Source organism: Apteryx mantelli, chromosome Z (assembly GCF_036417845.1).
Source record: "Apteryx mantelli isolate bAptMan1 chromosome Z, bAptMan1.hap1, whole genome shotgun sequence".
Lineage (NCBI taxonomy): Eukaryota > Metazoa > Chordata > Aves > Apterygiformes > Apterygidae > Apteryx > Apteryx mantelli.
Genome location: NC_090020.1, coordinates 27864703 through 27881151, shown reverse-complemented (window position 1 = coordinate 27881151; position 16449 = coordinate 27864703). Strand labels below are relative to the sequence as shown.

Below are 16449 nucleotides of genomic sequence, written 5' to 3'. Positions count from 1 at the left end.
TGCAACTACATGCAGTGCTGTCCACAGTGATGGCATGTCTGTTGTTGAAGGAAATACACCGACCTTTATAGGTTCCATTTTGATCACAGAAAGAGGTTAGGAAAACAAACAAACCGATCACAAAAACAGAAACCAGGATCACACTAAATCTTGTGATTAGGAATAAATATTTAGATATTCCCTAAATTATTTTTCTCTGGGTATACTGATAAAGCAACGGGAAAAATGGCAGAAGGCATACTTACTGCAGTTGTTAGCTGAACAGAGCTTTCAAAACAACCTCTTTGCACCAATAATTTTGAGTTTTGATTGATCCCTTTTATATTGAATAGTAATTCTTTGCTTCTCTAGGGAATTTGGGCAGCTTGCCTTAGATGTGCTGGAGAAAGCATTCAAACAAAATGAGCAGATGGCCATGAAGTTGCTGACCTATGAGCTAAAAAACTGGAGCAACTCAACTTGCTTAAAGCTGGCGGTGTCTGTGGGACTGCGGCCTTTTGTATCTCATACCTGCACGCAGATGCTGCTGACTGATATGTGGATGGGACGCCTGAAGATGCGGAAGAACTCCTGGTTTAAGGTAACATCCCTTGCTTTAGCTTTTCTTGAATGTTTAGATGCTTTATAGATGTCTCCTTGGTTATGAACTGATTTACTGCAACTTCAGACAGACATGCTCTGGCATGGATTGGAACTGATGCACGTCTGGGGAAGAGAAGAAAAGGGGGGGAGGGAGGATGTTTCCTGCTGCTGTTTTACTTTTTTTGAGAAAATAGCTGGGAGGTTACATTAGGAGAATGCATCTCCTGAGTTTTCTTTAGCTGTTTCCACTCCATTGGCACCCTCCCCACTCATGCCCGCTGCCCCGCAGTACCTGCTCCTCCAGCAGACCTGCTGGTGGGAGGAATGCCCTGTTGACCTGGAGGCCGGTATCTGCAGTATCCACAGATACAACTAACTCTCTCAAAAGCCACAAAACAGTCAAGAATAACACACTTCTTCAGAGGCTGTAGGAATGTGATATGGGGTTTCCTGCCTCAGCAGCTCCCTCCAAAGTCTGGATTTTTGCTCTGGGTTTGCGCTGGCACTGTGCACAGCTGGCTTTGGCCCCAGGTCTATGCTGTCAATGCCGAATATTTTGCTAAGTCTTATGTTTCCCCTTTAGGTCATTATAAGTATTCTTCTGCCTCCCACCATCTTGATGCTGGAGTTCAAAAGCAAAGCAGAAATGTCTCATGTGCCTCAGTCTCAAGACTTCCACCAGTTCACATGGTACCATGGGGATGAGAGCCCACCCAACACTAAAGATGCCTTGTTTCTGGTTAGTCTGCAGTGACTAGTCATTTGTGTCTCACTGTCTGTCCCTTTACCGTAGTATGTTTCTGAAGGGAGAGGAGGGGTGATCAGCTGGAAATGACGGGGCCTGCATCTCAAGAATTGTGGGTTCAATCCCTGGTTCAGATGCAGACTTCTTGTATGAACTTGGACAAGTCACTTCATCTGTCCTGGGTGTCTCTTCCTATTTGTAATACTGAGATCTTTCCCAACCATACAGGAATGTAATAAGATTATAATTAACTGTGGTTATGCAGGTATTACAGGGCACAAGGTCTGTTGAAGATGCAGATAAATACACATGTAATCTTATATTCTGCATAATCTGACAATGGTTTCATATCATATACAAGATAGCATCCATAAAACTCAATTCAGTTTGCACAGTCAAGCACTCCAAAATAGGGAAACACCAGAATTGAGGATATCTAAGAGTGAGAGTGGCATCACATGCCTCTCCACCTCAGTTTTTCTTCCCATTCTGCTTGGCCAGCAGCCTCCACTCCGTGTCTTGGTACTCAACCCCTCACCCCCTCTCAATTGCCATCCTTCATTCTCAATCTTTCCTTGAGATATCTTGTCCCAAATTATATCACAGCCCTTCCAGAGGTCCAGCTCCTGCCCTCCTTCTTCAAAAGAAGGAAATCTCTACTTCTGCTTTTCTTAAGCCTAATAAAGACATCACTTAAAGCATGGGAGAGGGACTCTGCTTTTGGTTTAATCACCTGAACTGAGACCTGAAACACTCTGCTGGGACCTGTAGTTGCACAAAAGTCCTTCTTAAACCTGACTGTGGATAATCACCAACATAGTTGAAATCTTGCCTTTTTAAGATCTGAATTCCTCCAGATTTCTGCTAAGCAGAGTTACATGTCTGTCCTGTTTTCTGCACTGACATTTTCTGAAAGTTTTTGATCTGAGGCAGACAGCAGACACAGAGAATTTCCATCCAAATGGGTAAATGTGGGTGAAGCCCTAACCAAACGAAAACAGGATTGTCAGCGAGGTGCATCAGGCAATCTTATTTGCTCTGCCTACAGCCGATAAGCGTTGTGGATTGCTTGGGACCTTCTCCATTAACTTTCAGTTTGCGTAAAATAAAGCGAGTGGGTAGTTCTCGAGGACATTCCCAGCAGCACGGCCGACCTGTCAATGCCATGCCTGTGTTTTCTCTCTCTGATGCAGAAAAATGCTTGAAGCACTTACCTCCTGCAGTGCCTGTCTAATACAGTCAGTTCAAAAAGGCTCTCTATGGTGTTAGGTAACAGCTATGATACAGAGGAAAGGCCAATTATAATTATTTGCAGCAGGGACCCCCTGCAGCCTGGTAGAAGGCAACAAAGCAACGTGTGTGTTTGTGTGACCTGCCTCAGACAGGGCTGCTTCCTTTCTGAGCCAGCAATAAGCTTAGCTTCATATTTTATCTAATGTAGAGTGGTATTTCAAAAATAAGGCTACCACTTCTTAAATACTCTGATATGAAGTGCAGTAGAAAAAGTATAGAAAATTTCAACACTGTATGTGTGCCACGTAGATTTTTTTTTTTTTCACAGTCAAATTCCACTGACCTACTGTGGCTGGAAATTGCACTTGCTCAGAGGACAAACTCTCCCCTTCACCTTAGAGAATCCAGTGTTAAGACATCAGGGTGATTTTGTGTATCAAATTCTCTCTCTTTAACACATTTCTGAGTCTAAGGTGATGCATAAATTGCAGTTTTCCCCCAGTTACCCAGGGAAATGTGGTATATTATGAATAAGCCTCCATGTTACAAGAAAAATGCTATACTGCGGATGTCTACTAGCAGGAGATTTTAGCATTGCTACTAGCCTAGGCAGTTGACCAGCCCTGAAACAAAACTCAACCAGGTAGCTTGGTTCCCTCAGCCCTGCCCAGCTATTAGCTGTTTATAATTCCTAGGCCTCTGCCCCTCCATCTCTCAAAACCCCTTTCAGTAGCACCTGGTATTCTTGGCTGCCCACGGCTGTGGATCTGCAGCTTTTCTTAGGCTTCGGCAGCACCTCAGATATTTATACCTTCAGTAGGGTACTCGGATAAGTGTCAAGCTCTGGATGTAGAATCAAGTGTGTTCGTTTTCTTTCTTTCTTTCTTCTTTCTTTCTTTCTTTTTGTGGGAGATAATAATGAAGTTATCTGTATTTTTTTTAATGCGGGTCTTTGTAAGAGAGTACTTATTTCATCATGTTCTAATCAGGTGTACATCAAAAATAGTAATTGGATTCCGTGTTTATAATTTCACTGCCATGGCATTTTCTGTGGGTTTCTAGCCATGGCTCTTCTGTCACATTGGGAATTTTTATCCTTATTTTACAGATCAGAGAGGTGAGACAGAGAGGGAATAAGTGACTTGCTGAAAAGCTTATAGAAATGTGTGTCAGAAATAAGAATGGGCTCAGGTCTGCTGATACCCAGTCCAGTGCCTTCAATTGCAAGAGCAAACTCTAATGATTATATCAGAACAGGTTGTGTGTTAATTATTGCAAATGAGGTGGTTGCAACAAGACAAAATCAGGATGTTTCTATCTTTAGAACAAAGCTTAAACATCTGTGCCTGTCTTCCTGCTAACATGGCACAATTTTTGCAATCATACACCATGGTTTCTTACTTTAAAATGCCGTTTTCTCTTAAGAAGGATTATGATGTGGAGAAGGCACCTCAGAAGTCTGATGAAAGCCAAGTGGACGGTGGACAAGGAAGCCTTCCTGGAACTAGAAAAATCTATGAATTCTACAATGCACCAATTGTCAAGTTCTGGTTTCACACGGTTGGTCATTGTGCTAGAACTCACATTGCCAAAGTCCACTTCCAGTCCTTTAAATATCACTAGATACCACATTCACTATGTCTAATGCTAATTTACAGACACTTGGTGGTGGGGAATGGGAAGGCATTTGAATTTTTCCCTCACAATTAGTTTTTTCAGCTAAAATTGTGCAGCTGCAATAAAAAAATCTGATTATAAGGGACTAAAAGAAAATCCCAGCACAGTTTTTTTTGGTAGTTAATTGCATCTGTAGAGATAAACTTGAATCTGACCTTAAATACATAAAATTTCACACATATTCATGTCCCTTTCTTTAGAAACTGTTTCTGAAGGAGTGAATTTTGATACAGGATATAGTTTGCTACAGAGAAATATGCATTTATCAAATCAATTTTTGTAACTAACCCTGTATCAGTAGAATTTGTGGTCTTTAAGATTGTAATGTACATAACCTTTTAAAGGAATAACAGTTTATGGTCAACAGCTTTATATTTCCTTAGTTTATTATCTCAAGTTTGTTTATAGTATATTCTAAAATATATTTTTTCCACCTGATATTATTCCTTCTGTGTTTTGGCAGGCACTGATAAGCTAGCAGCATTACATTTAATTTTGGGAATGGTTACTTGCTCCTATAGAAGATTAGGATGAAAGCTTAGTACTGCCTTTACATCCAAGTAATGGCATGCAGATATAATATGCTGTCTCAGCTCTGGACACTGTGGGATTAGGGCCCAGGTGGACATGCACTGCACACTGCTTGGGACAATAGTTCATCTTCTGCTTTGGTTCTTTCAGCACTAAAGTGCCAGTTTTCAAATCATGTTTAAGGGTATTCCCCATTTAAAAAAAAAAAAAAAAGGCTTTGGAGAGCTTGAGGAAGGATTTTGGACTCAAAAATTTGACAATGTCCCAGTAATTTGAGTGCATTTTCCCAGGGGAAATACTTGTTCATATGTTTGTAGAAATCTGTTGGTTTTTTCTTACAGCTGTTTGTGCCTCTGGAACATGTAGTGTGTGTTTTGTAGATGGCGTACATGGCTTTTCTAATGCTCTTCACATACACCGTGTTGGTGAAGATGGAACCGAGACCCAGTGTGCAAGAGTGGCTTGTTATTGTTTATATTTTCAGCACTGCCATCGAAAAAGTCAGGGAGGTAAGCTTTTACGTTTCTACTCTTCATCTTTAGAGGGTATATTATAAACTAAAGAATACTATAGCCTACATTCTTCTTGTAGAGAACTTTGCATGGAATGGGAAAGAAATACATACAACATTTATGCTTCAGAAGTCTTTTACTTGAAGACAACTACTGGGGCTTTCGAAAAAGGTTTTAAAGTTTGTCCTTAATCTCTTAAAGCCAGTGGTGATGTGCAGGTTGCTTGAAAGTCATGGTGATGAATTGAGATTTGGAGCCTTGGTGTTGGCAACAATTTCTTAAATTTTTGGCATAGACCATTAAACTTACAAGAAATAAGGAATTTGTCTTTAGATATTTACTTTAACTGTCGACATTGTCGTCAATTAACAGATGTTATATACAAAATATTCTAAGGGTCTCCATCAAGTCCAGCTGACCCCTAGCAACAAAATTAGAAAAACTCCATCAAATTTTAATGCTGTATTAGCTGGGCAGGAAAAAATGACAGTGATCAGTCAAAATTAATCACATTAACTGCAGTTGATTAAATCTGAGCTTCTGAACACACCTTGCACTCCAAAGCTGAGGTTAGGGACACAGGCAGCTATGTATTTCCCGAATTATTTTATCTGATCCAATACATCTTCAGTGTGGAATTGGCACATAATAATCAACAGTATTGTGAGGTATTTTTTATGTGATTTTTGCAATGCTGTACTTTTAGGAGAATAAAACACTGAAAAAAGTCAGTTCTGAGTGAAGGATGCTGTTAAAATAGATCACTCAGGAGAGTGTGAAGTCAGTTAAAGAGAGGTGAAGGATTTTAAGGGGCAGCAGAAATTTTGGGAATAGATTGAAGTTTTGGATGAGCATAGAAGTTCTGTGGCTGCATGAGATAAAGTTGAAAAAATATACCCAGGGACTGCCTAACTGAGAAGAAAATTGGATATTCAATAGCAAGTACTTTGGAGATCACTGTTGTGCTATTGCACCCTGTTGATGGTGCATCAGCGTCTTCTTTCTATCATTAACCCTTACTAGATACCTAGAAGTTGATGTCTTCTACATGCATTTCTTTGTCCGTGTACTAGTTTCAGACTGCTAGGACACGGTGTCTTACACGTGCAGCTAATTAACTGCTGAGGGCCTTGATATATGTGACTGCGAGCCCATATTTCTCTAGATTTTATCAAGTAATTGTTAAAGGCTTTAGGCCCTGATCCTGCAACCAGCTACTTGTGTGTGTTAGTCCAGTTGAGTTCAGTAGGATCACTTGTTTGTGCAAATGTGTTCCTGTGCGTAAATTCTTGCAGGATCAGGGCATAACATTTCAAAATGTCTCTTTCACTTGCTACTTATCGGTGTGATCTTACATAGCACTGCGTAATTGGCCTCACTCATGCAATGTGTAAAGGTTTTATTTATGGCCTCCCAAAGATTCCACTTCACACATTTGTTCAGTGAAGCTTAAAATCCCTTTGGGGCACCTCAAGAGTTCAAGGAGTGAACATTTCATTCTTTACCTTGCTAGTGGCCAGCATGCCTTTTTTTAGCATGACCTTGGCAGAATGCAAGGATCTTGCTTTATATTTTCAGTCTAAAGTAAGATGCATTAATTATTTTCCTGTCAGCAAGGTTAGATTGGCATTTTCCATGACTTAGGGGCTTTTGAAATGGCTATTGCAGGTCATGACCATTCCTCTAGAAAATACTAATTAGTTTATAACAATACATATGCATAGCAGTTCTGTACTGCCTGCTCCTTTCTGCTGAGGAATGTGCTTTTCAATGAGTGGGTTCAGTATCAGAATTCATTTTTTCTTAGAAAGAGCTATCCTATCTGTCTGAGCAATATGACATTAAAGATTCAGTACAAACCTCAGTAGACAGTGGATTGCAGTAGTAATATGCAGACCTGTTAAAAGCAGAGAAAAAGGAGTATATTCCCAAGTATCATGAAACTATTCAGACAGGAAAAGTTTAAAGAATGTATCAGTAATTTTAATGGAGCTTCTGTTGTTTTTTCCACATTCTGCTCAGGTATTTATCTCAGAGCCTGGAAAATTCAGTCAAAAAGTGAAGGTGTGGATTTATGAATACTGGAATTTTACTGATTCTATAGCTATCATTCTATTTATGATTGGTTTTGGCTTGCGCTGGTTCAACCCGCCTGTTCAAACGGCAGGACGGCTACTTTACTGCTTGGATATAATATTTTGGTATGCGCGGCTCCTTGATCTTTTTGCTGTGAATCAGCATGCTGGCCCATACCTGACAATGATTGGGAAAATGGTGAGTATTACACTTTGGAGAAACATTTTCGTAGTTAAGGTATCTACTGAGGAACCTGTAAATGTCAGAAATCTAGAAAAGAATGGTGGCCAAATGAGAGGTGACCTAATAACTCATATGAATATATTACCTGCATTACTGCTGTTCTTTCTGTTTGTGAGTTTACAGTCAGATTTCAGTTCTCTCTAATTTATTCATACCTTGAATTTATTCACAAAGGCCATTTTCACTTGGTTCCTTAAAGAAGGGTTGCATTTTAGTTGGGTTTCTGATCCAACTTCATAATAGGAGGAAGAAAAGTCTCTGTCTCTGACAGATGGGCTCACTACTATAGATAATTCCCCTAGCTCTTGGAAACTGTCTCATTATTATTTTACATTTTGATTCAAATAATTATATCCCATTTTTAGCAGGCAAAATTTCTCTGAGATCAAAGTTTTTTTTTTTTTTTTTTGGTATCAGAACTGCTGCTGAGCTGCTGCTTAGTCTTGAGGGACATCTGTAGATACCCTCTGTAATTTCCCTTGGTTATTGGGAACTATCTTATTAGTACTTTTGTAATCTGTCTTGCATAGTAATTCTGGTCCAGTGGCAGAAGGTGAAATCATTTTCCCTGATATTGCTTGCTCTCTGTTTGGAAGAACGTGTGACTGAAGAAGAGAACCAACACAAGTCTGTGCATTATTCAAATCCTACTTAAGATCTTAAGAGGGTCTTAAGCGAGTAGGACTTGTGGACTTTTTGTCCAGAATGATTTTAACTTCTAGAGGACATGTGGATAATCCAGTTGATAGAAATAGAATATTTTCTTTCCTCTAGCAGATTAGATTATTTATACTGTTTTTTTATTCCTATTTGTAAAAGCTGTGATTGATTCTCCTCCCTAATATGTTTGTCTCCTTTACATATAATTAACATAACTTTTCCATGCAGACAGCAAACATGTTCTATATTGTGATCATGATGGCCATAGTCCTGTTGAGTTTTGGAGTGTCACGAAAGGCAATCCTTTCACCAGAGGAGCCTCCTTCTTGGACTCTGGCACGAGATATTGTGTTTCAACCCTACTGGATGATATTTGGTGAAGTCTATGCTGGAGAAATAGATGGTAGGTAATTTTCACCAGACAGGTCACTGGCTTAAATTTAATATGTGCTTAAATGTGGTCACTTAGGGCTCTTAAAGCTTGGACCACATATTGGATCTATTCTTGCTCAAATGATTTTGATTCCAGTATGCGTATATGGCCTTAATTAGTTTAATACTATATGAATAAAGGTGAGGATGTTAGTTTCTTTGTTTAAAATGAATATTAAGCTTTAAAGCCTCCAAATTTAACTTTTGAAATGAAATATATTACAAAGGTCAGAGCAAAGCACATAGGGACTAGTACTAGGCTTATTCTTGGTCAGGGGATCTGGCAGTGAAATGAATTTCCAATTAGGCCAATCCAAAGTGCTGATCTCCTGGAGAAAAGACTGCAAAGTTGCCATAGAAAATAAAGGGGAGGAGGAGGGAAAAAAAAAAAAAGAAAGAAAAGGAATTTTCACCATAATAAGAGTTGTATTAACAGGCATCATTCTTAAATCAACCAGTTACATATAGCAAAAATATACCAAATCAATGTAAGTAAAAAAGATGTTATATCTTGATTTTGTGGTTTTGACTTTATTGTAATAAGAGAAATGCCAGGCACTCCAGGAGGTACTTCATCATTACAGATGGAAGGCACTCAGATGCTTCTAAGTCATGGGTGCAAGTAAAACAGTCCCTAAAACAGAAAAGTAGGTAAACAAACAGATTCAGATATTTAAGATAATAGTTCAGCATAGGTCTGCTTCATTTATATGATGAAGTGTGTTGCATCCATTATTATTGCTGAAACAGTCACATGATGACTATATATCTTGAATATGAAACAAATTTTTCTCAGTCAGAATGCTTTTAGTAAAAGTGAGCTCTGAAGTTTCACAGTTTAATCGATTTAATCACTTATTAATGCTAAATCTTTAGAAATTTGAAACTTTCCAAATAAAACTATGATTTCTCTAATGGCCCTGAATGCTGCAGAATTTCTTCTGCATTTAGGGCTGCTGCTTTATAAATATATTTTAAAACTTTCCTCAAAGATACAAAATTTGATTAAAACATTACAAACATTAAAAAAATATTTTGTCAATTTAAAAACATTAAGAGGGATCCCTTAGTTTCTATGAAACGTTGCGTCCTCTCACAAATATTCATAGCCATATATCCATTTGCACGTGAGTTACTATGATCTAGTTGAAGCTATATAGGATTCATACTACGGGTTTGATGAAGCAGTCCTGGGGCCTTGTCGTTTCCACACTGGAGTTGGTGAAAGCTTTGTTACTTGCTTTAACAATTGATGCTTTGTATTTCAATTTTCTTGAGTGTGTGCCATTTTTGGCATATATTTCAGCTACATCATTTTCCCCTTAACAAAAAGTCTGTTACTCTTGTAAGAACTGATATTTAAGAAATGGCATCTAGAGCTTCCGTATTGCAGTGGAAACTGTGGAACAGTAGTGTCGTGAGGAAGCCTCAGATCATCTCCCGTAAGTGGAGGTAGACTCTTTAATAAGAAATTAAATAACCTAACTCCATGGCAGTAACTGGGGCTGTCCTGTTTCTTACTGGTGCAAGTGCAGAGCCCATGCCATTGCTCTACTGATGTCCTTGCTAACTGTGGTCTGCATGTCCTTTACTTTCAGTCTGCGAATCCAACCAAGACTGTCCTCCTGGCTCCTTCCTTACACCATTCCTCCAAGCCGTGTACCTGTTTGTGCAGTACATCATCATGGTCAACTTGCTCATTGCTTTCTTTAAGTAGGTACCATGGTATATTGCTGCAAAAGCAAGGCCAACTAATAGGTGCTCTGCCAAAACTTCTGCAAGAGGCTTCCACCAGAAATGCTCCACTAGGGGCATGTTGATGAGGGGTTGTTACCCCGTCTTTCAAGGGGTCCAGGTGAATAAAAGAAAAACGGTTGAAGTAGGAGGGTGGGAGGAAGGGGATGAGGAGGCAACTAAGCTGTTTTACCATTTAAACAGAATCTGAGCATGTAACTGTGATGAAGGAAGGGAACAATTCCACTTGGCAAACAACCAAGATTAATTCAGCTCTGACATAATTTGTTCTTCATTCCTAAAATTTATCTCTCTTGTGTTGACAGCCTACATAATGTTCATCATAATGTTCATCATAAAGAAGCATAATATTTAAACTGGCAGATAAGTGGAGGAGACATTTGAGGGAAGGGGGGTAATGACTTTGTTAGGGGAATGCTCTTTCTCTGGGAAGTAACTTGAAAATTCATGTTGTTTGGTGCAATCTAATGTGTTCTAGAACTGAAAACTAACTGCAGTGTTTTTAAATCTCTGCTTTTTAACGTCTGCTGCCAGAATAGGAGAGTTTCATCGACGATTTGGTAGCAATCCTAACCTTTTCAGTTTTAAGAGGGACTCCCTGAAAACACTTCCATTGCAGTGGATTAAGTTTCTAATGGATATGTTGATGCTAAAGAGCAATGTGTACAAATGTTAGCAGAGAACAATCTAATCCAAGCATTTAATTTTTTTTTTCCCTAGAGTTCTAGTACTTCTGAGGAAGAAAAGTCAGCTGTAAATTATATATATAAAAAAAGAAAATCAAATGAAGAAATGTAGTGATTAATATTCAAGAAAACTGAACGATCAAAACTCATTTTATTCCCATTTCTAATTAGAAATCCCTTTCCTGAAATTGTGGCAAGGCATTAATTTTTTTTTAAAATACATAACTGTAAAATTGTAATTTGAATTATTTCTAGATTTAGACCTTCAACAACAATGACATGTTAAACTTTCTGCATAGTGATTTGATTCTTCCAGAAGTGGGACCAAAAATGGGTATTAGCAATATGTTTAATTTTGCTCCCAGAAGCAGAGCTGATGTTTTTGTGATTATATGTTGGGCATGAAGGACTCAGGTAGGACTGCAATTGAAATTAAAGTGCCAGAAAATACAAAGGTGCTTACCTGAGCTGGGGTCTATGGTAGTATGGGAAAATGTTAGGTGCTGTAGCAGAGTTAAATTTAGTAGTATCATTGCAAGAGGTACCCTGCACAAGAGTTGCCTTTGCAGTTACCTCTTGCAGCAGGTATTTTGTTCAAGGGAGAGTGCACTGAAGAGCAGCAGGACTGTTTTGTTAATACACTTCCTTTAGCCTGACTCCTCCATTTAATCCGGTTCAGATTGGCAGGCAACGTTGAGTTCCCAAATAGGCTACATATTAAAGTTCAAATACTCTGGCTGAGATTTTCAAAGCCACTTCAGGGATATTTTTTGCCCAGTTCCCATTAATTTGAATGGAAATTGAATCTCCAGATCTTTTAGGCAGCTTTGAAGATCTCATCCTCTTTGCGCTAGCTGCAGGCACGTGCTGCTGCTTTGTTAAATGAAGGTTGCTAAGCTGATTTACCTCACTGGAGGGATGGGACTTTGTCAAATTAGATCTGTAGACAAGCATCTTCTGCTATACTGGGAGGATTTCTCGCAGAAATGTTTTACCTCCCTTTCCCCTTTATCTCTCTTCTCAGTAATGTTTATTTTGACTTGAAATCCATATCAAACAAGCTCTGGAAGTACAATCGTTACCGCTACATTATGACCTACCATGAGAAGCCATGGCTGCCTCCACCTTTCATCCTCCTGAGCCATGTTGGACTCCTCATCAACCGCATCTTCCACCATCAGCCCCCAAATGAGTTGGATCAAGAGGAAGGCGATGTTGGGCTAAGTAAGCAGAGCAAAGCTGGGAACCAACAGGAATAGCTGGTGATGAGCATTTTGCCGTCTTCCTGTCACTTTGTAGCTGAGCTCCTCCAAAAAAAGAGATTCTCTAGGGTGGGAGTTGTTTTTATTTTCAAAATTGAATTTAACCCACCTGTCTAAGAGCTCATTTAGGGCAGTGTTTTGTTTTGTTTCTGGCTTTCTCTTTGCTACATATTGTGTGTCAGTGAAGACATGCTATTGAAGAAATGAAGAACTTAAACAGTTTCTGAGTTTTAACTTACAGCATTGCCTGGTGGCACCATCATGCTCAGTCACGGTTATTATCTTATTTTCAATGAAACTGGCCCATGAACTCCAAATGATGTTGCAGAACTGTCCTGGTGGAGTAGCATCAATATGTCACAACTCTGAGCTGAACTAAAATGGCAGCAACTTTTTCTGTAGGATACAATAATGTTATTTTTAAAGAAAACAAGCTGCACTGGAGATGCATATTTTTTGTACATTTGTTCTGAAAAGACGAACAGTTCTTTTTTAATTGCCCAGACTCGCAGACCTTTTTGATGACCCTATGTTTATTTTTCTGATAGTACTCACTGACTTCTTCCCTCTGTGCCCTCCATATCCCATTAAGTTTTCATGATTTTTCTCTGTCTGGATCATAGGTTCCTCAGCATCTGTGGTTCATATGGTAAAGGACAGTTTAAGTGAAAACAACTGAGTGGAGATGAGACTTCTGCTTTCAGTTCCTTTGTACAGTAAAGATAGTCATATGTATTAAGTAAGCCAGTTAAGGGTGCTTTGAGGTGGGGCACTAGTGGCCCCTAAAAGATGCTTCAGCAAACATTACAGTCCCTGACCTGTTAATGTAGTGCTGCGTGTGAATGGAGAGCCCCTTCCTGACTTTGTGGCATCAGCTGGTGGTGTGAAACCTAATATTTGAGGACCCATTTCTGCAACAATTAACAAAACCTGTTCGTAAATGTGTAGGAGCCGTGAGGGTAGAATCCCATTAAAGCACATGGGCCTCTGAGTGAACAGGATTAGTAAAAGGAAACTCCTGCTTGCTAGATAGATCCGTGGCCACGCACAAAATAACCTCTTTGTGTTAGGCTCTGGGCTGGATGTTAGTCCATGTGCCATACTTTATAACAGTGGGTATCAATGTTAAAGGTAAGGCCCAGAGCAATCCCCACATAGTGCTTGGCAGTACTGCATCCTGCTGGGATGTGGGGAGGCAGCAACAGCACTGCGACGCAATGTGATGAGTGCAATTGCATGAGCAATGCAATGAGAAAGTCGCAGCCGAGCCCATGGCCAGAAGACATCCAGAGATGGCAGATTTGGGGGAAGAGGACAGGAGCCTCCTACCTCCTCACTGCTGCGGTCCCTCTGTGCACCAGTCCTGCTGTTGTCACCTTAACCTTTCTCGCCTTGGCACTCCTCTGTCCCCAGGTCCTTCCTATGCCTCTTCCTGGCAGTGCCACCTGCCTGTCCTGCTGCCAGCCCCCAGCCACTGTCTTGAGGGGAGGTGTGACCACACAATGCTGGGATGGGGTTGGGGATGAAGACTCAGTGGTGGGGTCTTGCTGGGTGATGGGACGAGGCAAAGGAGTGAGGAGGAGGAAAGGTGGCTGTAAGTTTATCTCATAAAAGGCTGGGGAACGTTGGTCTGTAGTACTGGACAGCCTCATCCTTTTTTTGGAACATGATGCAACATACATCCTCGATGCCTAATAAGAGTTGCACAGCCCTGCTTGGGTTATGGTTCATTCAGGATTTTCTCTGCTGGACATGAATCCCTAAAGATATCTACTGTGCTCACAAATAGTTACAGAATTCAAATGTGGGCTGAACTAATCAGTGCTGAGCTGCTTTACTGCTGCTCCTAGACTTGGCTCCTCTATTGTAGCTGAGCACAGCAGCCTTCCTTTGAAGTAGCACTGTTCTTTTTATATGTGTGCATAGTATAAGTGACTAGCTTGGCACAGAGGGTGTCTTACTTTTAAGGTACATCAGGCACCAGGAAAGCTAAAAGGCTGCTTCGCATATCTAAAAAGATGGAAAGCAGCTAGTACCTTGCCTACACCCTTTCTCAGAAAGAGGTTTTTTCCTCTTCATATGCCTTTGCTTTCTTTTTCTATATGCCTATGCATTGCTTGATAAGTTTCTTCTACTTAAGTTTTGGTATGGCAGTAATTAACTGGTTTTAGCAATGAGGATCCAGTGCCACCCAGTGGAAAATCGGTGAAAATACTAAGGTAAAATCTTTGAGGCAAGGTCACCAACAGGTTAGAGGGGAAAAGAGCCGAACAGATGATCACATCTCATCCAGCATGATAGAAGGATCCTGGACCACTATGCAGTACTTCACTGGTGTGCCATGTGTTGCAGCAGGGTCTTAAAGCTGGTAACAAACATTGGCATGCAGTTTGTCACAGCTACCCCTGTAGTAAGTGCAGTGGGAACTCTGATACGCAAAAGGAAAAATAAAAAAGAGCTTGGAAGATGTGCAGCTTGGATCAGAGAGGTGGCTAAAGATAAATCCTATAGAGACTGACTTGCTCTTTTATACCATATGCACTTCTTCATACTGACTTATATTTGTTCTGTTCTCTCAGAAGTCTTATGTTGGCCTTCTAGAAGAACAGTCTCATGAGCAGCTTAAGCTGTGGAGTTCTAAACTTTTAAAAGGATTCCTTTCACCCCAGTGAAAAGAATATTTGCTTAATGTTATGTTCATATGAACATCTGAAGCAAGTAGGTGAGAAAAAGCTTTGTAGCTTTGCGTTCTTGAAAGGATGATAATTGTTATAGGTGAATAGCCCTTAATGAATGTCCTGATCAAATTATAGCAAGATCTTCATAGATAAGTCTTGTATATCTGTGTCAAGTCTTATGAGCCATATTCATGTATAACAAAGTACTGGAAACAGGGAGAAAATTTTTCTGTGAGCAGTCATATAGCCGTGCATTTTCAAGTCTTTAAAAGAATGAGTGAAAATACAGAGGAGTTTCTGTCAGGGTAGTTTCTCGCCCTATGTAAGATAAGATGAAAAACACATTTATGCATACTTGGCATGTTTAGTCTTCATACATAAGTCCAAATTCATACAAAGAGGTCTGATTCCTTCTTGTCAAGGAAGGGAAGGGAAACCTGTTCTGATAGTTTTCTCTTTTTTCATGAAGAGGTATGTGTTAGGGGACATGTGTTAGCATGCTTAATACCAGCTATTATCTCCTTTGTTCAGAGCTGTACCTGAGTGATGAGGAGTTAAAGAAGCTCCATGACTTTGAGGAGCAGTGTGTGGAAAAATATTTTCATGAGAAGAATGAAAGCTTGAGTTCCAGTGACAGTGAAAGGATCCGTGTGACGACAGAAAGGTGTGTTTTGTGGCTAATTTGTGTCCTTTGTATGCATTTGTCATATAAAAAGACTTTGACAAGCTAAAACCTTTGGAACAGATTATGGCACTGTGAATATGAGAGGCACTGGCATGCATAGGCCCTTATAATTGGGTTGAAATGTAACGTATCTGAACTAATGGAAGACCTGGCCAGGAAGTGCGGCTGGCAAAACTGGATCTCTGGATGTGTGCAGTAAGCCAGCAGTTAAAGGGGTGCAGGAGTGCGTTGCTCAGCTTCACTTTTGCAGACCGGGTAGCACCAAGAAGGTGATGCTGGAATACAGCATACAATACATTCTTTTATTTAAAGGGTTGGCAGTGTTGGAACACTGTGAGAATGTTTCTTGTGATCAAGTGTAACTGCTGTTTGCAGAAATAACCATATAACCATTGTAGCATTAGCTACAAGATACTCTTTTGGTTTGCAAAATATTGATAGGGCTATCAACAGGATTTCAAAACCCTCAGTATTAGCCTAATTCAGCTTTCTGTTGAAATCAATGGCAAAGCTGCCATTAAGTTTGATGGGAAGAATTAAACAAACTGAGCACTATAAAAAGTCTTATTGCATGCCAGTACTGATATGATCTAATAAATTAATTCTGCCTAGAGTAAGATAGCCCCTTAATCTTTGCTTGTTCATAGACCTATTTTCTGTGTACCAAAACAAAGCATATAAACAAAATGATG

The 16449-nt window shown here is 39.9% G+C and overlaps 1 protein-coding gene across 1 annotated transcript in view; it reads left to right on the top strand.

Annotated features, from left to right (window-relative positions):
- Window positions 1-16449, top strand: part of TRPM6 (transient receptor potential cation channel subfamily M member 6) — an 85646-nt gene that overhangs the window by 39286 nt on the left and 29911 nt on the right. The window contains exons 17-25 of the mRNA XM_067315243.1: window positions 352-580; window positions 1166-1321; window positions 3986-4120; window positions 5149-5277; window positions 7303-7554; window positions 8488-8662; window positions 10290-10404; window positions 12157-12356; window positions 15604-15736. Coding sequence (XP_067171344.1) covers window positions 352-580; window positions 1166-1321; window positions 3986-4120; window positions 5149-5277; window positions 7303-7554; window positions 8488-8662; window positions 10290-10404; window positions 12157-12356; window positions 15604-15736 — 1524 coding nt within the window. The remainder of the gene's footprint in view (window positions 1-351; window positions 581-1165; window positions 1322-3985; window positions 4121-5148; window positions 5278-7302; window positions 7555-8487; window positions 8663-10289; window positions 10405-12156; window positions 12357-15603; window positions 15737-16449) is intronic.